At 38.6% G+C, this 26,147-nt stretch overlaps 1 protein-coding gene across 2 annotated transcripts; it reads left to right on the top strand.

The window, feature by feature from the left end:
• The first annotated feature begins 18,084 nt into the window (after window positions 1-18,084).
• LOC133803337 (uncharacterized) lies at window positions 18,085-22,328 on the top strand. Of its 2 annotated transcripts, none has more exons than XM_062241344.1 (12): window positions 18,085-18,485; window positions 18,679-18,768; window positions 19,370-19,471; window positions 19,580-19,696; window positions 19,837-20,095; window positions 20,214-20,374; window positions 20,463-20,827; window positions 20,945-21,044; window positions 21,148-21,207; window positions 21,329-21,412; window positions 21,495-21,676; window positions 21,868-21,947. In XM_062241344.1, the coding sequence occupies exons 2-11, from the start codon at window positions 18,703-18,705 to the stop codon at window positions 21,663-21,665; spliced, it is 1,485 nt and encodes a 494-aa protein (XP_062097328.1). In that variant the 5' UTR covers window positions 18,085-18,485; window positions 18,679-18,702; the 3' UTR covers window positions 21,666-21,676; window positions 21,868-21,947. The 2 variants fall into 2 exon arrangements, with proteins under 2 accessions (XP_062097328.1, XP_062097327.1); XM_062241343.1 differs by having other exon boundaries at window positions 18,093-18,485; window positions 21,495-21,611; window positions 21,868-22,328.
• Window positions 22,329-26,147: the final 3,819 nt, after the last annotated feature.

Below are 26,147 nucleotides of genomic sequence, written 5' to 3'. Positions count from 1 at the left end.
CGAACGACTAAAAAATTCATTACATTCTCTGAAGATGATGCTTGGAGAGTGCATTTCCCACACCACGACCCATTGGTAATCGAGAGACAAATCTCCAACAAAATGGTGGCGCAGATTCTGGTAGATAATGGGAGTTCGGTGAACATCTTGTTTAGGCCAGCCTTCGAGAAAATAGGGCTGACCACAGTAGAATTGTCCCTGTGCACCTTGACTCTCTACAGATTCTTGGGAGAGGCCCTCATTCCGATGGGATAGATAAAGCTCCCCATAACGCTTGGTGAGGTGCCTTGCCAGTCTTTCAAATACTGCACCTTTGTGGTGGTAGATTGTTCCTCGGCGTATAACGCCATCTTGGGACATTGGTGGATTTCTGAGCCGTCACTTCCATCTGCCACCTGTGCATGAAGTTCCCCACAGAGGCAGGAATTGGTACCGTTTGCGGAGACCAGAAAGAAGCAAGACAGTGTTACAATGTCTCTTTCAAAACTCCCATGATTGTGGTGGAGGAAGGCCTCGAAAAGCCCGAGGCGTCAGAAGTACAGGCTGTCCAAGAGACTGGGCCTGATGAATTGGACCCAAGGGTTCAAGAGGAGAGGTCCATTGAACAAATAGAGGAGGTAGTTCTTGATACCTCCAGCCCCGATAGAAAGATAAAAGTTGGGGGAAGCTTGAAAATGGAAGTCTGAGAGGCATTGCTAGGCTTCCTCAAAGAAAACCAAGACGTGTTTGCATGGTCGCATTCCGACATGACTGGTATTGATCTAAACATCATATGCCATGCCTTGAATGTCAATCCCAACTTTTCTCTCGTCCAACAGAAGCAAAGGACGTTTGATCACACTCAGAAAGAGGCTCTCAAGGCCGAGGTAGACAAGCTCTTATTCAACGAATTTATCCGAGAAGCCCAATACCCTAGGTGGCTATCCAATCCTGTTCTCATGCCAAAGCCAAATGGAAACTGGAGGACATGCATCGATTTCTAAGACCTTAATAAGGCTTTTCCAAAAGACTGCTTTCCCCTCCCCAAGATAGATCAGATGGTCGACGCCACATCTGGCTACGAGTTGTTGTCGTTCATGGATGCATACTCGGGATACACCCATATATCCATGCATGTCATGGACCAGAAGCATACTAGTTTTTAGACCAATAAGGGTGTCTACTATTACATCGTGATGCCTTTCGAAAACTGAAAAATGTTTGTCCCACCTACCAGAGGCTGGTTAACAAGATGTTCAAGAACCAGTTGGGGCGAAACATAGAGGTTTATGTAGACGACATGCTGGTCAAGTCTAGGATAGGTCCTGACCATGTGGGCGACTTTACTGAGGTTTTCACAGTGCTTCGCCGGTTTGGAATGAAATTAAACCCCCAAAAGTACACATTTGGGGTTGCCTCTCGTAAGTTCCTCGGCTTCATTGTCATTGCTCGGGGAATTGAGGCAAACCCTGAGAAGATCAAAGCCTTAATCGAGATGCCATCTCCTTGGAAGTATAAAGACGTTCAGAGCCTGATAGGGAGGATCACAACTCTGAGTTGTTTTGTCTCCAAGGAAACGGACAAGTGCATCCCTTTCTTTAATGTCTTTCGAAGAAGTCAGAGATTTGAGTGGTCGGAAGAGTACAAACAGGCATTCTAGCAGCTCAAGGCGCACATGGAAAATCCTTCAATTCTGTCCAAGCCAGTAGATGGAGAACCTCTCCTACTCTATATGGCTGTCTTGGAGAATGCCATCAGTGTTGTATTGGTGCGGGGGAAGGTCGTGTCCAGCACCCCGTCTACTATGTTAGTAAAAGACTCATCGGTGCAGAATCTAGGTACCCGCTGATGGAGAAGTTAACTTTTTGCTTAGTGCTGGCTTCTCGAAAGCTAAGACCCTACTTCCAGACGCATCCAGTTAAGGTCCTCATAAATCTTCCCGTTAGGCAAGTCCTTCAAAAGCCAGAGTTGTCGGGAAGACTCTTGAAGTGGTCTGTGGAGTTGAGTCATTTCGACATCACCTACCATCCGAGGATTGCTATAGAAGGTCAGGCACTCGCTGATTTCATCACCGAGTGCATATGGAATCAGGAGAAGACTGATGGTACCCTCGCGGTCGGACCAGCCTAGAAGTTGTTTGTTGATGGGTCTTCAAACAAAAATGGTGTCGGGGCTTGACTTATCTTGGTTTCCCTCAAGGGGCACAAAGTGCATAGTTCCCTTCACTTTGGGTTCAGCACCTCTAATAATGAAGCGGAGTACGAAGCCTTAATCACTGGGCTCCACGTGGCGCTAGAGCTCAAAGCCGAGGGCCTCGAGATTTTTAGCGATTCCCAACTCGTGGTGAACCAAGTACTCGGAGAGTACCAGGCCCGGGGAACAAGAATGGCAGTGTACCTAACCAAGGCTCAAGAAATGCTGCATAACTTCATAATATTCACTATTCACCAGGTGCCGTGAGAGCAGAATTACAATGTTGACACCCTGGCTAAGTTGGCCACAACCAAAGACTCTGAGTTGATCAATGTCGTCCCCATTGATTACTTGGAGTCTTCAAGCCTCTCAGCTCCCGACGAGGTAGAAGTTATACAACCCCAAGATGGGTGGATGGAGCCAATAGTAAAATATCTTGTTTCCGGGGAACTGCCCCAAAATAAGAAAGCAGCTCGGAAGTTGCTCTATCAAGCACCCAGGTACGTAATCATGGAAAATAGGCTTTATCAGCAAGGTTACGCTTTCCCTTTGCTTCAATGTTTGTCCAAGCAAGAAGCCAGTCTGATACTCCGAGAAGTACATGAGGGTTTTAGAGATCACGATTCGGGGCAAAGCCTTTCCAAAAAGATCATGAGGCAAGGGTAAGTTTGGCCCACCATGAATGGAGATGCGATGGATTATGTCAGGGAATGCGACAAGTGCTAGCGCTTCATGAACATTCCCCGAGCACATCTAAATGAGCTTACACAGATGACCAGCCCATGGCCTTTCGCTGTCTAGGGCATCAACCTTATCGGGTCCCTACCCACAGGAAAGGGGGGAGTGAAATATGCCATAGTGGTCGTTGACTACTTCACGAAGTGGGTCGAGGCCGAGCCACTTGCTACGATCACCTCCGAAAATTCCTTGGACTTCATCATTAAGAACATAGTTTTCCAATATGAGCTCCCGAGGAAGATAGTCTTTAACAATGGATTGTAGTTTGACAGTGAAGTGTTCACGGATTTCTGTCAACAGCATGGAGTTATCAAAAGCTTCTCCTTCGTGGCCCATCCGCAGGCAAACAACCAAGTGGAAGCAGTTAACAAGACACTCAAGTCCACTTTGAAGAAAAGGTTGGAGCAGGCAAAAGGAGCTTGGCCCGAGGAGCTACCTAGGGCATTGTGGAGCTACCATACCACTGCCAGGACCTCCACCAGCCATTCGCCCTTCTCGCTGGCCTACGGGTATGAGGCTATGCTCCCAGTTAAGGCATCAATCTCGATACACCGACGGGATACGTATGACCCGACCACAAACAATGCTTTATTACGGGAATCTCTGGACCTCGTGGAGGAGCTACGCGAAGCTTCTCAACTTCTAGTAGTGTCCTATTAGCAGAAGGTAGCCAGGTATTTCAACTCTAAGGTGAAAGATATAAAGTTTGGGGTTAGAGACTTGTTGCGAAGAGTTTTCTTAGCCACCCAAGACCCCAGTGCAGGAGTGTTAGGACCTAACTAGGAAGGCCCATACCAAGTCGAGAGTGTTGTGTGTCTAGGAACATACAAGTTAGCCCGACTAAGTAGGGTGTTGATTCCTCATGCTTGGAATGCTGAGCATCTTCGCCGGTACCACCAGTAATATTAGTAAACCTTATTTATTTCTATAATACCCCTTGTAGCCTTCGGGCATATTTAATGGAAACCTGTATGTAAAACACGGTAAGAAATTTATTGTCTACATATATTTTTTGGTTTCCTTTATTCTATTAATGCTATGTAAGAGCACCCGCTCACCTAAACAAGTGATCGCAGACGAGTCTCCGATCACTTGGAGGGGCATGGAATAAGCCTAGCGTCACCACTACGAGAATAGAAAATCCTAGGAAACTAGTCGAGTCTAGCCTAAAAGACTAAGCTTGTTCCAGACAAAACAGGGCTTAGCACATAGGAGCTACATAATCTTAGTACCACGAGAATAGACTTTTGTCACCACCCGTGGACATCGAGCCCGAGGAGCTCTGACCAAGTCTCTTAATCTTGAGATGCGAACAGAAGGCCGAGTACCCCGTACTTTGTCTTGGGAAATCCGTGACATGGGGAGCTTGGCTATTCAACGAGCGAAGCACCCCTAATGTCGCTTGATCCCATAGCTAGAAAATCTGGAGAAACCCAATGTAAAAAGTCACGAACTTAGAGATTCAGGATACTTCTCGAGGACAGCGCGTGCCCGAGTCATTTGTATTTGGAGGCCTCATTAACATCACCTTCCGAGGACATCGAGCCCAAGGAGTTGTAAGACGATGTTGAAAGGCGAATGGAAGCACCGAGATATGCACTCAGAGAGCAGGGTTAAAGCCCCTTACTGACTTCCTGAGTATTGCATACTCGGGGAGTAGGCGATTCGATGTTCAAGGACTTCTGAAAGCCTGAGTCTTTGGATTATGGGGACACAGGAGGATGTCGAGTTAACTCGAGGTCTTTGAGCCTGAGAACACTAAATGTTTAAAGGTTCAGTCACAGTAGGACGGTTGTGTTAAACCAATGCTAAATTTCACGTTAAAGTTACTTCTACGACTACGAGCCTACAAGAGACACTAAATGCTGGAATCACCTATAAAACATTTGGAGTTCTTGTTCTCATGGTAGTCATGCTATGTTGAATTTATAAAACCCAAGTGTTTAAAACGGTTTGAGTTTTTGTTCTCGTGGCAGTCATGTTACGTTGAATTTATAGAACCAAATCAAGTATTTAAAATGGTTTGAGTTCTTGTTCTCGTGGCAGTCATGTTACATTGAATTTATAGAACTAAATCAAGTATTTAAAATGGGTTGAGTTCTTGTTCTCATGGCAGTCGTGCTACGTTGAATTTATAGAACCAAGTGTCTAAAATGGTTTGCGTGCTTATTCTCGTGGCAATTAAGTTACGTCAAATTCATAGAATTGAACCAAACAAAACAGTACCTAAGGTTTTGGTTCTCGTGAATGCAATATTACGACAAACTAAAAGAGTCAAAGGAGAAAAAACTAATGCAAGTTGCATAGTTCTTAAACGGGAAAATAATTACAATTATGCTCGGGGGCTCAAGAGTCGTTTGTCTATACCCCAATAAGCTATGGCCCACAGGCCTGCTCAGTTTAAAAATTATTAACAACCCTTGGGGACCTCCTCCACCAGGTCAATGATCGGGTCTATTCTCAGGGCACTCTCTACCTGGGGGACCACAGCTTGGGCTGCTTCGGTAGCTGGAGTCGCCTCATCTGCTTGAGCCACCTCGACAAGGGCAGTCACCTCAGTAGACTGGATGGCCTCGGTAGGCTGGGTCGCCTCGGCCGTTTGAACCACTTGGGTCGCCACAGCAACTTCCACGGCCTGGGCCGCTCGGGGACGCTCTTCGAAGAGGAGTCTATACTTCTTAGGCTCTCCAATGAAATCCAAGCTCATGTCTTGATTATGGTACCAGGCCATGTAGAAGGAATCCTCGACGATTGTCTCAACTTCTTTCTTTAGCTTGTCCACTTGACACCGAGAGGACCTGTTCATCTCCATGGCTTGGAGGGCTTTTCCCTCCCCAAGTGCAGCCTGATCTATAACCTCCTTAGTCTGCTCCTGAAGCTGGGAGTTTTCAAGGACCCTTCGGGCGACCTCGGCTGTGACCTTCTTTGCCTCTTCTTAGGCTCGTTGCATACCCTCTGTGGCCGTCTTCACTTCCTCTTGGGCCCGCTACATGTCCTCGGTGGCCTTTTGGACAGCCTCTTCAAGCTCCCGAGAGCATTTTTGCTTGGCTTCTAGGACAGCTTCACTTAGGCGAGCTCTTCTTGAGGGCCTTGGAGCTTTTCCTTAAGGGAGGTTATCTTGTCCTGAGATCGCTAGAGTTGATATGACTTCTCCATGATGATGTCTCCCAAGCATTGGCAAGCCAAGGCAGATTGTAGAAAAGGTAAAGGTTAGCCCAAAGCATTGCTGAATTAAATTAGAACGTTGAGAATGAATGACTTACCCGGACAGAAGCGTACTAACACGAGGCCACAAGAAAAGCCTAATTGTTGTCGCCCAGTTGGGCGAAACTTCAGGTGATCAACTCGCACATAATGGAGCTAACCCCTTGGAGGAGCTTGGAAGCGAGAGGGGTGACAATCTCCCCTAGCATGGCAGGGAATAAGGTCTCTAGCTTGGCCTGACCTATCGAATGAATGACTGATCTCTCTCGCGATGGCTTCAATTGGTGAAGGGCCTCCACTATCTTGTGGAGAGCCTTGTTGCCTTCCTCCAGCCTTACTTTGAAATGATGAAGCATCCTCTCGTATTGCTCCAGTAGGGCCCCCTCGTACTTCTCGGGGTACACCAGAAGACGGACCTAGGGTGGCAATGTCTCTTGTCCCGAGTCTTGGACCACCTCTTCTGGCCTGGGTGAGGAAGGAATCTCTAAGACTGGGGGCAAGACGACCGCAGGAATTGCCGTAGGGGGAGTGGGAACTCTCTGCCTCTTGGCTGGTGAAGAGGGTTCTGGATGCTCCCAAGGACGTGATAACCCCTCTTCCACCGAAGAGCTTGGAGGTGCTCCTATCATCAGGTGGACCGGGCAATATCAGCTAATCCCATGTGAGCTGCAAGAGAAAATCAACCATTAGTGTATATTCTGCAGAATAGGATAATGCAATAACATTAGCTCCTCAGAGTCCCACTGTGAGTTGAGCCTCAGTGCAGGCATTGAGGATGTCTTATCCTATCTCTGATCTCATAACTCATGTTGGTGCCAAAATATGGATCATGTTCGATCTTGATTCTTGAAGAGACTATCGACCCATACGATCCAAACGAGAGACAGGTCCTAGGACCTTGTACCCAAAATAAGCATCATGTTCGATCTTGGTTCTTGAGGAGCCTATCGACCCATACGATCCAAATGAGAGACAAGTCCTAGGATCTTGTCACCAAAATATGGATCATGTTTAATCGTGGTTCTTGAGGAGCCTATCGATCCATACGATCCAAACGAGAGACAGGTCCTAGGACCTTGTCGCCAAATTATGAATCATGTTCGATCTTGGTTCTTGAGGAGCCTCTTAACCCATACGATCCAAATGAGAGACAGGTCTTAGGACCTTGTCACTAAATTTATGGATCATGTTTGATCTTGGTTCTTGAGGAGCCTATCAAACCATACGATCCAAACAAAAGACTGGTTTGAGGACCTTGTCGTCAACTTATTTGATCATGTTCGATCTTGGTTCTTGAGGAACCTATCGACCTATACGATCAACAAAAGAGATAGGTTTGAGGACTAGTCACCATCATCGGATCATAATCAAGTCTAGTCCTTGAGGGACCGACTGATAATTTGATCTAAGACTCGTTACAGGCTCGATTAGCCCATCTAGACCCGGTTGGTCCAACTTAGACACTTCTGTCTACAATCATTATAACGAGTACACGAGAGATTACGTAGATCATGATTGACACTTGCTACACAACCTGCATCTATGTTTAGGTATCATTACTACAAAGTATGAAACCATCACCTGACTACCAATGAGGGACAAGCATTTGCTTCTTGTATCATTGGGTGAAAAGGATAGTACTATGTGTCTAAATGCTCGAAGCAAGGCATGGTCAAGTAGCAAGTGACCAAGGCTTTTAAACCCATGATCACATGGGGGCATATAGTACATACTGATCGGGGTATACACAAGAAATGAGGACGTGACCTTAAGTACTAAGCAAGCTCAAGTTTTTCTAGGACATTTGTTCAACATATGTTCCGAAAATGCAAAAATCAAAAACAAAAAAAGGCATTGGTGAGGATACTCCTAGCCATGTCCCTTATAGGGTGGTCAGCCAATTTATCAACCTATAGGGTGGTCGTCCTATCACCCATGGGCTGGTCAACCTGACATGTTTTGTTCATGGCACTTGGTGAAGTATCATACTACTCACATTACCATAATTGTTAGCATGAAAAATGTAGAGTAAGGTTAGTATGGCACATAAAATACATGTGTTTAGAGTATACTAATACCTAAACCAATGAGGGTTGCGAGTTGATATACTTAGTAAGCATTGGAAATAAAAAATTTCAATCAATACACTGAGTACTCAGAACAAAAAAACGCATAAAGGCATAAAATGTCATTTGTAAAAATTGTCAAGTGCAAGGTGCCTCACCAATGGCATGAAAGGAAAGATAGAATAAAAGACCAAAAGAAGACTAACTAGGGCAAGGAGTATCATTTGAAAGACCACCCTAAGCCTCGGCAGCCTCACGAGCCAGACACTTCCTAAGCTCCTTTGCTCGCGTCTTCTCAGGAAGGAAATCCAAGTTCGGATCTTTGTTGGACTTCCAAATAAAGTGGAAGCAAGAAGAAGCTGTCTCTGAATACTCCTCTTGAGCCTTGTCCTGGGAAGATTTAACCTCTTGCTCCTTCTCAACAAGAGCATCCTTCCACAATTGGTCCATGTCAGCAATCAACTTCTCTTTCTCAGCTTCAGACTGTTGGAGCTGATCAGCAAGTTTCCCCTCCCTCTGGGTTATCCTAAGAGTCAACTTGGTCACTTTCTGCTATTTGAGATCCACAGTACTGCAGAGGGTGTTGATCTCTTCATCCTTCGAAGCAATGTCAGCATCTCTAGAGCCGAGAACGCACCTATGGTCCAGCACCTCTTGGCGGACAGCTTCAAGCTCAGAACGAAGGTTGGAGAGCGTAGAGGTATAATCCATAGACCTATCACGGACATGAGAGACCAGCATCAATGCGTGCAAAAAAAACATATAGGTGTTATATAAATGTCAGAACACAAGCTAACGAGACAATAAGAGAACTGTAAAGGACTCACACTCTGAATGTCTAGGAGTGACTTTGTTAGGATGGTACTCAAGTCCTCATTCTTAATCCCATTAAAAGCCTTTGTTGTTTGCTCCAGATGAGACACTCGGTTCATGATGGCACCTAAGTTCCGTATAGCAGACTGGTGTGGCTCAGATAAGGGAGCAGGCGTAGAACAGAAGGCACCCGCATTAGTGAAAATGGGAGGAACTGGTGTAGGTAAAGATAGCTCTACCTCTGTGACCGGACTAGACGACAAAGGATTCGGAGGAGGCACCTCGGGAGGAACCTCCATTATCAACTCAGCCTCAACCCTGGCCCTTTTAGCCGCTCGAACAGAAGGACTGGCCTCGGTGGGAGTTGACCTCTGCTAGGTATGAAAAAAACCAAACATGTCTGAGCCTGCAAAAGAAGATAAAATGTTAGAAGGATATTAAGCACAGATGAATCATAGAATAAAGGTGATAAAGTGTCAAACCTTCTGAATGAGATTCGGGCTCAAACGTAGTCTCATCAAAGTCATCTGAAGCAAGCGATGACTACGTGACAGATGCACCCACCTCGTCGCCCTCCTTTCCAACTAGCACAGGCAAAGAGGGTACCACCTCGACATGAATGGGTCCTAGGGAGTCTATGGCGTTCAAAGGCTCGGGACCATCGTCATCCGGAATGTCAGCTATAGTAGGAGGAAACAGCCCGACCTTCCTAATGTTCTCTGAAGTAATGAGGGTCTTGACATTTTTCTCCTCATGGGTCATGGAAATCAATGCCTTGGCCCTAATCGTCATAGCCTGGGTCGGGAGCGGTCTATAAAAAGGTCCAACAAGCTTAAACTTGGAGTAGTTGGCCTCTGCGTCCTTAGTGAAGAAATAGTTGTCAGCATATCTAAACGCCTTGCTATTTCCAAAGATCTATTCCAAGAAGGTGTTTGTACCCTCGCTCATATAATGGTGGAAGTGGAAATACCCCGAGTTGCGCTGAGAAGGGTTCGTCTTCAGGTCAAATAAGTAGTGGATCTCGTGAGGCACTGGAGCAGCCCATTTCCTGTGGTGATAGATAATGTACAACGCTGATAAGACCAAGATCGCATTAGGAGCCAGTTGAGAAGGACTAATACCAAAATAGTCCACAAAGCTACGGAAGTATGGATGAAGAGGAAGTGGGGTGCCAGACTTAATGGAAGAATGTATCCAAGCGCACATACCCAAAGGGGGGTCCTCATCTTAATCATCTGGACCAGGGATAGTAATAGACACGCCAGAGAGGTCAAAGGTCTTCCTTAAGTTCTTTACCTTCTCTTCAGTCATGTCAGAGGCAGCTCCCTTGAACCACACAACCTCGTAATCAGCAGGGCGAGGCTTCTCAATCGGTTTCCATATGATCTCACTGGCAAAGGTGGCCCCATAATCTGATGAATGGAACATTTTTTGTCGTCTCTTCTTCTGTTGCGCAGCAGGTGAGACTGTCTTGCTCTTGGAAGGAGGGCGAACCACCTTAGGCCGGAACCTATGAATAGAACGCTCCTGAGGATGAGTAGCATGGCAATGAGAGCTCTCAGTATGTTCTCTCTAAGAAGAAGAGTGATGGGGAACCCGACTGGTATCCCGATGCAAAGGGTGTCGCAATGACTCTCGCTGACCTGACATGCCCCGCTGAGAAGAATGACTTCGCTGAGATGTGCCTTGAGAGCCGCGGGGCGTACTATGCTAAGAAGAGATTTGAGAAGAGCCAGGCGAAGAGCCCTGAGTGATGTGCCTGGCAATATAAGGATCATCGTTGGAAGGTTGTCGAGTTGTCTGTTTTACTCTCGCCATTGGGCTATACATTTTCAAGAGGTCTTCCTCACTGAACAAATATAAATCAGAGCAAGGGAAAATCCTTTTCACCATTTCCAAGAACTCCTGAGGAGTACACTAGCTTATTGACTTGTCTGGTGAAGAGGAGATGGACATCTGCAACAAAGAAAAAATAAAGAGTAAAGTTAGTAAGTGAACATAATGAAGCCAATAGCTGGGGGCATATCCATGAACTAAGGAGCAAAAATGAAGAAATCAGGGGAAAATGTCTATATAGGGGGTCAGCCTATTGAGACTAAGCTCAGGCCGACCACCATAGGACTCCCCTAGTTTTGGAAAAATTGATCGAAGTCTTAAAGGGGGGTCGGCCTAGTGAAACTAATCCTGGGGCGACCACCCTGGGTCCCTAAGATTACAAAACATGAAAGAAGGGGCATAGGTGGTCGGTCTACCACCTTAGGCCGACCACCCTAGGGATGCAAACCTCAGAAAAATGCCAGAGGACTAAAGTTCAAGTCTCCAATAAATTGTACAGTACAAGGAAGACCCCAAAGAGATCAGTAAGAGAAGAGAAAAAAAATTTAGGGACCCAGGTGGTCGGCTTATGGTTGGGCCGACTACCCTGGATCCTTGGAAGTCGCCCAAGGGTGTGGGGGGTCAGTCCATGAGGTAAACATTGCTCGGTCCATGAGGGAATGGACATCCCTGGAAATCGCATAAGGCAAGGGAAATGCAAGGGAAGCCCTAGAGGTACTCGACCCATGATGGAAACCCTAGGGGTGGTCGGCCCATAAGGGAATGGACATCCCTGGAAATCGCCTATGCTAGGGTTTGGAATTCTAGAAATTGCCAGGCTAATGGATCTCAAAAAGGTGGTCAACCTAGGGTTTTACATCCCTGGAAATCGCCTATCCTAGGGTTTCACAAACCTGAAATCGCATGTGCTAGGGTTTGTAACCTTGGAAATCGTCCAGGTTAAGGAAATTCTAGGGAAATCGTAGACTTGATTCAAACAAGTTAATTATTTTGGATCAAAATAAAACAAAACAAGAAGATTCAGACAGATTCCTCAAAGATTCAAAGTATTTCTTCTAAATCTAAGCACATTTAAATTAAATGATGTAAGGATTAGGAGAAAGTACTTACCCAAATAAAGATCTGAGGTTGAGGAAGAATTAGAGAAATCGGGCTTGGAGACTCCTATGGGTGAGGTGCACATAGCAAGGAAGTGAGAAGTGAGGCTCTACTTATAGCCTCTCATGCTAACCATATATTTTTAGGAATTCAAATTTCCTTGAAAAATATCTAGTATGGTTAAAATTTCAAATTCCTTGAAAAATATATAGTATTTTTAGGAATTCAAATTCCTTGAAAAATATCTTATATTTTTAAGAATTAAAATTCCTTGAATTTTTTTTTGTATTTTTAGGACTTCAAACTCCTTGAAAAATATATTATATTTTTAGGACTTCAAATTTCCTTGAAAAATATACTATATTGTTAGAAAATTAATTTTTCTTGAAAAATCTAGTTATTTTTAGGAATTATCAATTATCCTTGAAGAATTAGTGTTGAGCAAATTATCGATAGTTGATAAAAGAATGTCTCGAGGGACTTTGCTATTAAAGTACTGCTACGATATGTTTCTCGGGCCAAGATCAAGTTTACCGTAATGCTGAACACATTACAATAAACTTGGGGGGAAAATGTTATTCCTCAAAAATCTAGGGATGACGTGGCGAATGAGAAAGCGACACGTGGCATCACAAATCATGGAAAAATGATGACGTATTGAAAAAAGACCGATGAGCAAAAAAGATAGGTCCAGTGCCTATAGGGAAGTCGACAGGCCTAAACACCCCTTGGGGTGGTCGGCCTGACCCCAACCCCTAGGGGTGGTTGGCCTGAGATGTTCAAAGACCCCCTGGGGGTGGTCGGCTTGGCCCTAAACGCTAGGGGTGGTCAGCCCAAGCATGCCCAAGAACCCCTCGGGGTGGTCGGCCCACTCTATCCTCCATAGGGTGGTCGCCCTACACTCCTAAAAATGGGTAAAACTCACGCTCGTTCAGACTGAGATCAATAAGCCTAGCACCCAGAAGATCAATAGGCCTAGCATCCAGAAGATCGACGGGCCTAGCACCCAAGCTCTAAAGGGTCGTCGAGCCTAGCACCTAAGTCTCATAGACCAATCTAGACTTAGCATTTTCCCAGAGGTTTCAATCGTGCATTGTCTTCCACGATCCATGGAAACAACGAGAAGACCCATGATCTCATAATCATGGGGAGGTGGACACGTATCTCCACTACCTAATAATCGTGTACCAAACCACAATCTCAATACCACTGATCATGTAATAGCCCCTGGGTACTATAGATAAAGGACCTAGGGCTTCATTGAAGGGGATCTGACGAATTTTTCGGGAGAAACTCTGGGCAAATTAGCTTGTTCATTAGTGTAAGTGTCTATCAAGTAATTCAATACTAAAAACTAAGTGGATTAGGTTATTACTGTTCATCAGAACATGACTGAACCACTATAAGTTCCTATGTGTTTGTTTAAGATATTTGTATTCTGTCGTATTTTATATTCATTTCAAAAGGTATCGTATATTGTACATACGACTGTTGGCCAATTTCACAGGTCAACGGTAGATTAAGAAATCTAATGGGGATATTAGTGCTAAATTGTAAACCATAATGAAATAATAAGAACCCTTTCGTACACACACAACTTTTACGTGGTTCAGTGGTTAAAATCCAGCTAGTCCATGAGACAGTATTATTGTTTTTCTCTCATAATTTCTGCAGAGTTTTAGTAATACAAAAAGGTCATCCCTCTCCCCGCCCATTATCCTTGATATTTATAGGGAAATTTCCTGGAGATGTTTAGGTAAGTGCGTGAATAAATAAGGTATACATTTAATACATATTATTCTCATTTACATTGGGATATGATTTGATAACGAAATAGAATATATTCTTGCTATCTCGGATAATAAATAATAGATACGCAATACAGTCTGAGCATTAATGAGCGTATAAGGAGCCTCCGAATCTCTTGGGATCCTTTAGTCTGCGTTCTGACCAGTTCCCACGAGTTGAATATCTCACCCGAGATGGTGTTTAAAAACTATCTGAACCTTAGTTCGTATAAAGCTCAGAGCACCCAAATGTGGATCTAGCCACTATAAGTCTCCAATTGGATTGTTACCCTAAGAGGCAGTCTGATAGAAACATGTACGTCGTGTATGAATTGGGTTGAGTCTCGAGCTGCTCACATCATTGTTAACCAAATGTTCTATTTGGTTATTTTTCCACATATTCATCTGACAGCTGTACCTGAGCTGAGTAATTAAACTCGTGCTAAGTTTTAGGATACAACAAATTTAAATATTATAATAATAATAATAATAATTAATACATAATCTTAATTTTTATTAAAAAAATTATCATATATGTTTAAAAAGGTTACCATACTATATATATTTAAAAAAAAAACCATAAACAATATTTTAGTTTAATTTTTCATTTAATATGTTTATGTTATTCTTTTTTATATAATATTGTTATTTATTTGAAATTTATAAAACAATGTTATAAATTTAATAAAAATAATTAATAAATTTTATAAATAAAACTAAACAAACATGCATTGTATGTTGTTTGTATTTAGAATGAGTAAAGCAATGTAAAAAATATTAAATGATCAAAATAATAAGTATCTTAAAATATCTTCTAAAAATTACAAATGTTTTTAAACAAAATTAAAATATTTAATTTGAAACATTGAACATATTTTTTTATAGCTAATTTCTATTTCTTATAGTTTTATGTTAAATAAAGAATCAAGTATTAAATTAATTGAGTAGAACCACAAAATAATACATTGAGTTTAAAATTTTTAATATTAAATCCAATCAATTCAATAATGAAAACATTAAAACACTACGTGCTTGCCAATTTGGTATGATTAGACCTTTAACACGTTGTGGATGTTAACGGCTAGCTTATGCTAATTAGTAATTAATAATGTCACACGCTGTGGTACGTGACAATCAACATGAGTAATAATTGACTTTTCTTTTCATTTTTGTTTTTTTTTTTAAATTAGTTAGAATGTGATATATATAATATATAAATATATTTCTACGACTAGAAAGTACCAACTATCCGAATTCACCATATATTGCTCTATTTAATTTCTATAAAAGAAATGCATATGGAATTATGCATAAGTCTAGTTTTAAAAAATCAATATATGATTAATAAAGTTAAATTATTATTTTATTATTGCCTGATAATATGCTAATTCGACAAGTTGTACCACTTACGACATCTTGTTAATGATGTCGTCGATTGTAATCATTTTTTTTTATTGTTCCCAAAAAAAGCTCAATTTGTATTATTTTTCTGTCAGAAATTAATTAAGGATATGACTGTGTAACTAGGTACAAAAATAGTAAAGAAAATGCATTGAAGAAGTAAAAAAGAAAAAAAAAATACAAATAGAGCGTATGATTGGCCAGGTCACTGGCACCAATTTCTCAACTTTATTTTTTAAAATAGCTCACAATGTTTTTTTTAATTTTACTTTATATCATAAATCAAATTTTTTTTATTTTTTTCTTCTCTGTATCATTAAAATATTATATTTTTTTAATATTTTTTATTCATAAAAATAAATAAAAAAAACAAAACATATAATACAAGAAAGAGATGGGAGAGAAATGTGAAATTAATAAAAAAAAAATATGTAAAATACATTTGTAGATAGATATAACTAATAAATAGTGGAAATATAAAATACATATGCCTTTTACATCATTTGAAGCACGGTTGTTTTTGGTTTTTTTTTTAGACTTTTCTTAACTATTTTAGCTAATTAGTTATTTTACCTAGTCTACTATGAGTGCACTTAGAGGAACAAGATTCATAGATAAAAACTCAAAATGACCAACTCTACCGTTGTTTAGCTAACAAAAGAAAAAAGAAGGAAAAAAAAAAGAATCTACCTTTGTTTTTGTTTTGGGACATATCCCAGTAAGTTGGAATGCCCTTTTGAAATATTAAATTTATTTATCCAAACTCGAAAAACCATATATGGCAGGCAAGCATGTGGTTTGGGCAGCTTCTCCTTTCATAAAAAATTAAAAAAAATAAACCCATCTCCGTATTAATGTGTCCAACTCATATTGCTTCAATTTCTTGGCCTCCAAAAAATACAATTTTTTATTTATTTTATAATTAGCTACAATTTTTGAATCTTTTGGAGTCAACCCCATCGTCCTATGTAAATGTGGACGTAAAACAAACATTTGAATGTTTTGGCAAACCCAGATATAGTTCTCGTTTAATCTTTCATATAACTTCAATATTCATGGAAAATAAAAAGAAAAAATGTATAATAGAGAGAGAGACAGATATAAATTTAGATAAGATAGTAAAACAGAAGAAGGGAAAAAAAATATTCACCAAGTAGACTGGTAAGATTTGTATTGTTATCTTACAATGAAATGAATAATAAGTTTTAACTCTTTTATATATTTTTATATATATATATATGAAAGATTTTTTGTTATTATTCATGATAGCTATCATAAATTATTATAAAAATAAATAAAATCAATAATTTCGAATTTTTTAGATTAATTAGGCAATAAACATTAGTTGGAAAGATAATGGTTACGTTAATTATTCTCATTAAATTCTAAAATATATTTTTTTAAATAAAATGAATTAATCAAGAATGAATATTAAATAAGATTCTTTTCTATTATTTAATTAATAAATATATGACTACCCTGTGAAGATCTTTTCAAAAGTTTGAAAAAAGTCAAAATTTATTTTTAAAAATATTAATTAACAATTATAAATATGGATCATTTATCTTAATTGAATAGTTAATATTAAAGTAAACATCCATAGGTAGTAATCATTAAGAGTCTAGATACGTTTATGTTTTTAGCATGTAAATAAATTATAATTGAATTTTTTTATATGACGGTGTATATTGTAATTATAGTATGCATCTCACTAGTTTTTAACAAATTCTGAATAATTAACGGTGCTGAAAATAGACTTCAAAACCACCTGTTTTAAGTGTGTATAAAACAAGTTTCAAAACAATTTGTTTTTGTGTTTTCGCCACATGAATATGTTACCGTCTAATTTTTTTTATATAACGGTATACAATATAGTTATTTATAACCTCATACATTTTTATTGTGAAATTTTGAATAATTTACGGTACCGAAAAACATGAAACAAGTTGTTTTGAAAGCCTGTTTTATACGCACATGAAATAATTTGTTTTGAAACATGTTTTGGGCACCATAAATTATTCGGAATTTTTTGAAAAATGGTGTGACATTCTAAATAACTATATTGTATATCGTCATGTAAAAAGATTTGATTATAATTTTTTCACGTGCTAAAAATATAAACGTCCCTACTAATGAGGACAAAAGGCATGTCCCCAATGTAGAAACTTCCATATATATATATATATTCATATATATATATATATATATACATATGGCACACGACTACGTCATGCATTTTGCTCCCATTGGTAGGGGTGTCTCTGTTTTTTGGTTTATAATTCAATTTTTTTTTATGATGATATACATTATAGTTATTTAGGACATTTCACCAATTTTTAAAAATATTTGAATAATTTACGATACCAAAGACAAGTTTCAAAATAACTTGTTTCACGTGTATATAAATAAATCTTCAAAACAATTTATTTCTTATTTTCACCACTATAAATTATTTAGAATTTCCCAAAAAATTATTAGGAATTCTAATAACTACATCGTACACCGTCATATAAAAAAATTAAATTGTAATTTATCTATATACCGAAAACACGAAACACGTTTATTTTTAAACTTATTTTATACGCGAGTGAAACAAATTATTTTGAAGTCTTTTTCGGCACCATAAATTATTCAGAATTTCTTTAAAAAAAAATTGTAAGAATTTATTCACCCACTAAAAATAGAAATGCCCTAATCAGTGGGGACTAAAGGCATGCCCCTATAGTACAATGTTCCTATATATATAATTTTCTTTTTAAGATTAACAAGAAAAATAGTAAATTAGCTTATGTATCTATTACCATTTGATTAAATATATATATATATATAAATTTATAGAATGGGTAAATGAATGAGTGCACGTTGGTTCATGATGAGAGGTGAGAGCGATAATAGACCACACCACAGTGCGCGTGCAGTTCCTTGTGTACTTATACATACTGCGCTGAGATGCACTTAAAAGCCTTTTTCCCAAAGCTAAACCAAGGTTTTTTCACTTTCACTGTCACGGAGACAGTCACTCACACTTTTGGAATCATATACATACATACTTACACATATCTATACATATTTATATGCATATATTTTTTTAACTAAGTGGTGGATTTTAACACATACAACCCTCAACTCAATTCTAATCAACCCAGTTTCTCTTGGGCTTTTATCTATATCTTATCTACCTCTACTGCTTGTGTGTACAGTCTGTGTGTTCTTGCATCAATCAGAAAGCAGTTTCTTATCTGGGTTTTGGTCGGTTTAAACTCAGAGTTTGGGAATGGACCAGGAAAATTCCTGGGACTGGATTGGATTGTTGGAGTGATCTTTTGTTTGTTGCACATTGAGAGATTTTGTTTGGTCTTTTTGTGTTAAGGTTTGTCGATCGATCTCCATTTATGGCAATATAGAAAACAGGGGTGTATTTATTAACCTTTGTTCTATACTGCTAGTTTTTGTGTTTGTTTTCTCTTAAAAGCTTTCTTGTTTTTTTCTTATGTTAAATTTAATGAAGTTGTTATCATCATTATTATTGAATTGGGTTCGGTTTTTTTGCATGGTCTTCGCAGATTTCAATAAGCCAAATTTGAAAGATGAATACTAGAGTAAGGACTACTAGGCTACAGAAGCCAGGGAAAACTCCGTTGAAGAGTGAAAAAGTAATGATGATGATAATATTAGTCTGAAATCTCAAATGGGGTCCTGTTAATTCTTTTCAATATAATAAATATATATTTTTCTTTGAAAAACGGTTTCTACTGTAGGATAGTCTAATCCATTGGAGTTCTGTAATTATTTTATTCTTAACAATTTTTATCAGAATAATTATGGTTTCAAATTCAGTGACAAGGCTCCAAATGCTGAAATTTCCGAAAAATTCTCAGATTGCTGACGTATGGGATTGAAAGCCAAGATTTGAGTCTTCGTATTCTCTCCAATAATATATTTATTTATACATTTTTCCTCTGCAATTATTTTCCCAGACTGTACATGTGTTGTGTTGTTTCCAAATCCTCCAAATTTGCAAATTTTCCGGGAAAAGTAGATTCTTTTCTTTCCCATTCTGCCTTCTCCCCCAGATTGTGATTTGCATTTTCACACACAAAAAAGTTAGCTTCTTTGATCTAAATCAGCAGAAGGGTTTAGCTTTTTTCAGTTCACTCTATATGTATATCGATCAAATTCTTCTTGTCTGTGATATATTTTGTGTTGTGGAAGCTAATTTTTCATACTCTGTAACCTCTGTTTTGAGCCTTACAGGAGAAGCTAGAGATGCAAGAGAGCAAGCTTAGAGACACCCGGAAAGCAGCCATTAATGGCCGAGCTTCAAGAAGAGAGAGAAAGTTTGCATTACAGCAAGATGTAAGAAAGAGAAAAATCTTAATTTCTTCGAGCACCCTTTTCTTCTTCTGAATTTGTAACAACATTTTCATTTTTCCATTGTCTGATATTATATTCTATTTGATTCAGGTCGATAAACTGAAGAAGAAACTTCGGCACGAGGAAAATGTTCACCGAGCTCTTGAAAGGGCTTTCAATAGGCCATTGGGTGCTCTACCTCGTCTTCCTCCCTATCTCCCTCCTAACGTTAGTATTCAATTATTCATAATAATTGACTTTATAAATATATGTATATGTATATACATTAATGAGACTGTAGAAGTGGGCTAACTGACCTTTTCAAAAAAAAAAAAGTGGGCTAACTGTGACATTTTAATCTTGTTTAGACACTAGAACTTCTTGCCGAAGTGGCTGTGTTAGAAGAGGAGGTGGTTCAACTCGAAAAGCAGGTTGTTCATTTCAGGCAAGATCTGTACCAAGAAGCTGTGTACATTTCATCCTCGAAGAGAAACATGGAGAATTCTGTTGAGTTGCAGGATTCATTGTTGGTTAAAAGTCCCAGGCTAGAGCTTCCCAAGTGTCTAGGTCCTAACTTGGCCAGTTCCACAACAACAACGAGGACAAAGCATTTTCGATCACATTCTGGTGAGCTTTCTTAATTGAATTTGATCATTTCTATACATCCCATTTCAAGTTTTGGGTCAAATTGGTATTAATGATTGAATAGTCAATGATGAAAACTCTCCTTTTTTTTTTTTTTTAGATGATAGGCTGGGGAAGGAGAACCAATCTTGCATCAATTCTAAGAGAAACAAAAATGGACCGTTGATCCACAAAAGCCCTCCAACGACCAAAATACCAGCGAAGAGGCTGCCAACTGATCCTAAATCACCAGAGAAGAGTTCAGATATTCACAAGTTACATGTATGTTGTTAGTTTACCAAACGTTCACAAGGTGTCTGTGAAAATTGATATGAAGTGAAATCAACATGTTGTTTTCCTCAATGTGCAGTTAGAATCCAGAGTAAGGGATCTTGAAAGTGCCGAAGCAAGAACTTGTCCTACTATTCCAGAACATAAGTCTTCAGAAGATGATGGCCCGAACAAAATTTCCGAAAATATATTGAAATGCTTGTCCAGCATTTTCTTGAGAATGAGTTCTGTTAAGAATCGGGGTAGTGCAGAATGCTTACCAACATTCTCCAATCTAGTTAGCCAAGAAAGCAATGAGAAAACAGAATTTAGAGATCCATATGGCATCTGTTCAGAGTTCGGAAAGAGGGACATTGGTAAATACAAGCAATTGTTCTCTATCGAAGCTGGCTCAATCAATCTAAATCGGACAGCAAATTCTTTGTTCCTGCTACGAAGATTAAAGTAAGTTTTTTTCTCAAACAGTAATTGACTTTTTGTTTTTTTCTTTTTCATTTTCTACTTGATGTTTTCGTTCATAAGAGTTAAATAGTCACATTGTTCTTGGTTTTGAATTTTTAGGCTCCTCTTTGGGAAACTTACTTCTGTCAAGTTACAGACTCTCACTCATCAGGAGAAGCTTGCTTTCTGGATCAATATCTATAATTCTTGCATGATGAACGTAAATAGATGACCTCATCTAGTACTCGTAGCTTCTTTTTGTTTCTTTTATGTATATTTTCTAAAGCTGTCATAAGTAAAATAAAAGCACTATTTTACTGTAGGCATTCCTGGACCATGGAATACCAGAGAGTCCTGAAATGGTTGTTGCCCTGATGCAAAAGGTATGGAATATTATAGTATCAAAGTTTTTCCTTTTCAATTTTTTTGTTTCTTTCAAACTAAATACACAAACATTATCTATAATGATCAATGATGTATATGGTTATGTTTCCTTTTAATTAGGCAACAGTAAATGTGGGGGGACACCTGTTAAATGCAATAACTATCGAACATTTTATCTTGAGATTGCCTTACCACTCGAAATATGTAAGTGGTCCACTCAACTTCTATATACGTAGAGTTAAAACTTTGAATATCACTTAGTTTCTTACTCCTTAGTGGCCACCAGGCATTTTCCAAGGGTACCAAAATTGATGAGAAAACAACGAGAAGCATATTTGGGCTGGAGTTATCTGAACCATTGGTAACTTTTGCATTGTCCTGCGGAAGCTGGTCCTCTCCTGCTGTAAGTTTCTGGATAAAAGTAGTTGGGTTTCTTTATAACAAGCTCCTTCAATGATTCCAATTATGGTATAGCTTTGCATTAATGATAATACATAGACTCACCAATCAGTAGTCAGTAGTCACCACCTTTGCTTATTATGATTTGTTTTGTTCTTTCTTCACTACCATATTCAAAACTACATGACAATGCAATGAATAATTTCTTTCTTTCTTCTTTTTCTGAATACTGATATTTGGTCCGTGTTAAATGGACCTAGGTGAGAGTATACACAGCAGCTCAGGTTGAGAATGAACTGGAAGTAGCAAAGAGAGAGTACTTACAGGCTGCAGTGGGAATCTCATCAGACGAGTTTGCAATCCCAAAGCTATTAGATTGGTATTTGCTTGACTTTGCAAAGGACTTAGAGTCACTTCTTGATTGGATTTGCCTTCAGCTACCTAGTGAACTAGGAAAAGAAGCTCTTAAGTGCCTAGAGAAAGGAAAAAATCAGACTCTTTCTCAATTTGTCCAGATTATGCCTTATGAGTTCAGTTTTAGGTACCTCCTATACGCATAGCTTATATTTTGATTCATTCAAATTTTTGGTTTATATGGCTAAAAGGGTAATTGGGTTACAATTTTGTTCACAGCAATAAAATCATTAAATTAAATATATGTATATATGTTTAATCTGCTCTCCATTGTAAGTAATAATGTAATTACGTGTTGAATGTCTCATGCTCTTCTCCCAGAAACATCTACTGTAGTTGTGTATAGTTAGCTCTACATGATGTGCTGATTTATTGAATGATCACATTTCTTATTTGATTCTTTCGAGTCATGGAATTGTGCAAAGCCGGATATAAAATCATCTTAAACATGCATCGCAATAGGTTTTTCAGAACAATAAAAAGACAAAAGCTGCTCTACTCTTGAGAGAGATTTCCTTCTGATATCATCAGAATCTTGCTACTTTACACACACAGACACACACATATAATACAAATAGTTGAAAAGATGGGCAACAACGACAAAGAAATCGAAAAGGCTTATCTAAGATTTTATGTGAAAGTTGGAGATGAACTGGCCAATAGATAATTTTACAGTGTCAGAAATGTAAATTTACAGAAATGAAAAGAATTGGTTGAAGAAGAATAAGATTAGTGGTGAAGATTTATATGAACCTGGCATCCCAACAAACAGCTAGTGAGGCCGATCGACATGTCCCACTCAAAGGTACACTACACACTTTCACAGAGACCATGGTGACATTTTGTGGTGTGGTCCATGGCTCCGCAGTTGGTTTCTTATCGACAAAAAGCCATGTTAATCAATGCTCAACAGCTGCTTGATTCGCTTTCCCAACCTACTAAAGACCTATATAGCCCACCCCAACTGTAATTTCAAGATCATGCGTTACGTAACATAGCCAACTGAGAAAAATATATACATGTATGGACCGATATTTATATATTCTATGTTCCTTTATTCTGTTGCGCTTCCTCAAGATCCTTCATTATTTGAGTCACTCTTTCATTTTTATCAATTAATTGAACAATCAATTCGATCGGTTATTTGATCACAAGTATTACTTAATTGCTATTTGCTAGCTAGTGATCAAAACATTAACAATATCTACATTTTAGAGCACTACAATTTGTCCCATTAGAATTCTTTGGACTTGTCAAATGGTGGTATCCTTCTACAGCTGCCGCATCAATAATTTTTATAAGATAAAAAACATGTAATTACAGGTATGCACCATGGCTATTCTTTATTTTTATTTTTATTTATTTATTTATTATTAATATTATGGTTTAGTGTCGCTAAAAAACAGTAGCAATATATAAGGTCCACGATAAAAAAGAATTGACACTTTTTTTTCCCTAAATAAAAGAAGATTGGATGGTGCAATTCACATCTCCTTCTATTATAAGTTATAGCTAGTGACAATTTTGGGGACCACCGAATTTGTAAGGGTATTATCTCATTCATTTACCATGTTATGATACGTAGTCTACCGACTACTCACAAAGTTACCTAATATCCATGCTTTTTACAGGGAATACCATTTTAAAGATTGGTACTAAGATTATTATATCATGAGAATTTGCATTCCAGAAAATAACATAGAAATAATCTAAAAAAAAGCATCGCCATTCCCTACACCACAGCATCAATAGTTTATTGTTAACTATCTAGTTCCAAAGAAAGAAAAATCTCTTTGAAATGAAAAATTAGTAACAATAATTTTTTTTCCAAGTTAGCTCAATTTATAACAAATATAATCATAAAATCAATCAGTTAAAGGGTAATAATTAAGAACATTTTATTATAAGTTCAGTTTCTTCAACTTTATTATACTAACTAATTTAGAAAAAATGTTTTATTGCTAGTCTAATTCAATTCAGTGAGAATTGAGATCGATAGCTAGGGAATCTAAACCTTGTCTTGTTCACTCAAACTAGACTGGCAGGCAAGTGGTCCTTACTCTTGTCATTTCTTCTCTCTTGGCTTCACTAATCCCCTCAGTAATCATATCCAAGAATGGTGTCCTAATTTTGGTGGGTTTTTTTTTTTTTTAGGAAATTACAATTTATATGAGTGTTTTTTAATAAAGTTTGCAAAAATATAGTTTTTTTTTCAAAAAAAAAAAAGTTAATCTACGATTTTTTCTAAAAATTTTCACTTTTATGGGTTTAGCTTCTCATATTTTTGTATAAAAGTGGGTTTATGTCATAGTTTTACTCTTAATCAAGTTTCTCATATTTAGTTAGATAGTAATTGTGTTTCTCATACTTTATTTTTTTCTTTCATAAATTTTTGCATACAAATTAGAAAAAGTATAATATCTATATGTTTTGTATAATAATAGCATAAAAGTCATATTTATGAAAAATCTCCTTTTTTTAGTGGATTTACTCATTAAAGGTCAACCCGAGAGTGATAGTTCAGTGCAATATTTGGCCCAATCTATGAATAAAGGCCCATTATCAAAACAATGAGAGTCTAGAGTTACACTAGTCTTATTGGTTTCTGATAAAACTCGTGCTAGAATTTATAGTAATAATTGAGACAATCATGGCATCCTCGAGGGTTCCTAGAAATGTTTCATCAGTAAGGGATATAGGAAATGATACCCTTTAAACTATTACAGTTCAGAAACGAATAATCAATAAATAAGATATAAAGAATACAGAGATTTTATTGTATTATTTTTTTTTTGGGGGAAACCCTTCCAAATAAGGGCCCAAAAATAAAGAGAAACACAAACAAAAGGTTATGCACAACAGCAGACCTCGGGCAATACAAGTCCAAGAAAAGAAAACAACCAAACAACGAACTCAATTTCCCGCTAGAGACTCGAAGACACTATAGAAGGAAGAAACTAAAAACTAACTGCAAACTAACAAAGAACTAAACAAAAAAGAGAATTGCTAAGGGGCACCACTGGTGCCCAACACAACAAGAAGATGGCATACTGTTATTGATGCAATCCAATATCGGGCCCCACACATTTGAATTTAATAAATATTATGGGCTATCACTAACCAACCATAGGGTACCACCTCATGTGGTGTTAGGCACCTTAATGTGCCAAATAGCAACACTCAAACAAAAAACCAACCAAATCTAGGAATCGAACAGCAGGAGCTAGAGCATGATTTCGTTGTAGTTGTCCAGAAGATTTGGAGGAATATCGGTTTCATGAATCGGACCAAACTTGCCTAGCCTTAAAGCCCACTTCGCTTGAATATGCGCTGCAAAATTCGCCTGATGATTAATATGGTGAACCTCCCAAGAGGAGAAGTTTAAGCTAATATTCCAGAACTGGTTGTGGAGTCTTCTGAACTTGATAGATGCAGGGGGTCTTGGTTAGCAAGGCACTCAACAACAATGGATCAGTTCGACTAGAAAAGGGGGGAAGAGCCATCCAGTAGTAAGATTAAAAGAGGCTGCCTAGTGAACTGCTTTAAGCTCCAATAAAGATTGGTCATCGCCCTCCATTGTAAAGGTAACCAAAGCTTTTACTAGAGAGTTACAGTCCCTAGCAACTAAAGCTAGGCAAGATCCTTCTGCACTTATCGTAGTGCAATATTTCTCTCCTTCCAAACCATATCTACGATGGTTAAAGCCAAGAGGAAGAAGTCATTGAAATATGGAAATGCAAAACCAGATTGCTTGATTATTGCAATTGTCATGAAAATGGGAGATCCATTGGCCCCAGGAGGCAACAGAAACGTCAAGGGTACGAATGCCCATACTAGAAGCAAACCAAATGGACCCCGCATACGGAAATTCCCAGAAGAGATGAATAGATGTTTCCTCCTTTTCTTGACAGAACAAACATAGATTTTCTGGCATATTGAGTACTTGGCTTACAAGGGCCTTGGTTGGGAGTGCATTCAAGCAAATATGCCACCATAAGGTCTTTTTCCTTTCATGAATTTTGGTGCTCCATATTAATTTCCAAATCCTCTTATCAAATTTAGAGACCGGATCAAAATTCTGAAGAGTTAAAATAATAGACCTCGGCGAGGGATTACCATCATCCTC

Source organism: Humulus lupulus, chromosome X (assembly GCF_963169125.1).
Source record: "Humulus lupulus chromosome X, drHumLupu1.1, whole genome shotgun sequence".
Taxonomy (NCBI): Eukaryota; Viridiplantae; Streptophyta; class Magnoliopsida; order Rosales; family Cannabaceae; genus Humulus; species Humulus lupulus.
Note: the sequence above shows the minus strand (reverse complement) of the source record. Positions and strands in the feature narration are given on the sequence as shown.

Coding starts and splice junctions, on each gene's coding strand:
- LOC133803337 (XM_062241343.1), top strand. CDS start 18,703: ATGAATACTAGAGTAAGGACTACTAGGCTACAGAAGCCAGGGAAAACT. Junction 19,472..19,579: donor AGTTTGCATTACAGCAAGAT/GTAAGAAAGAGA, acceptor TATTTGATTCAG/GTCGATAAACTGAAGAAGAA. Junction 21,208..21,328: donor TTGTTGCCCTGATGCAAAAG/GTATGGAATATT, acceptor CCTTTTAATTAG/GCAACAGTAAATGTGGGGGG.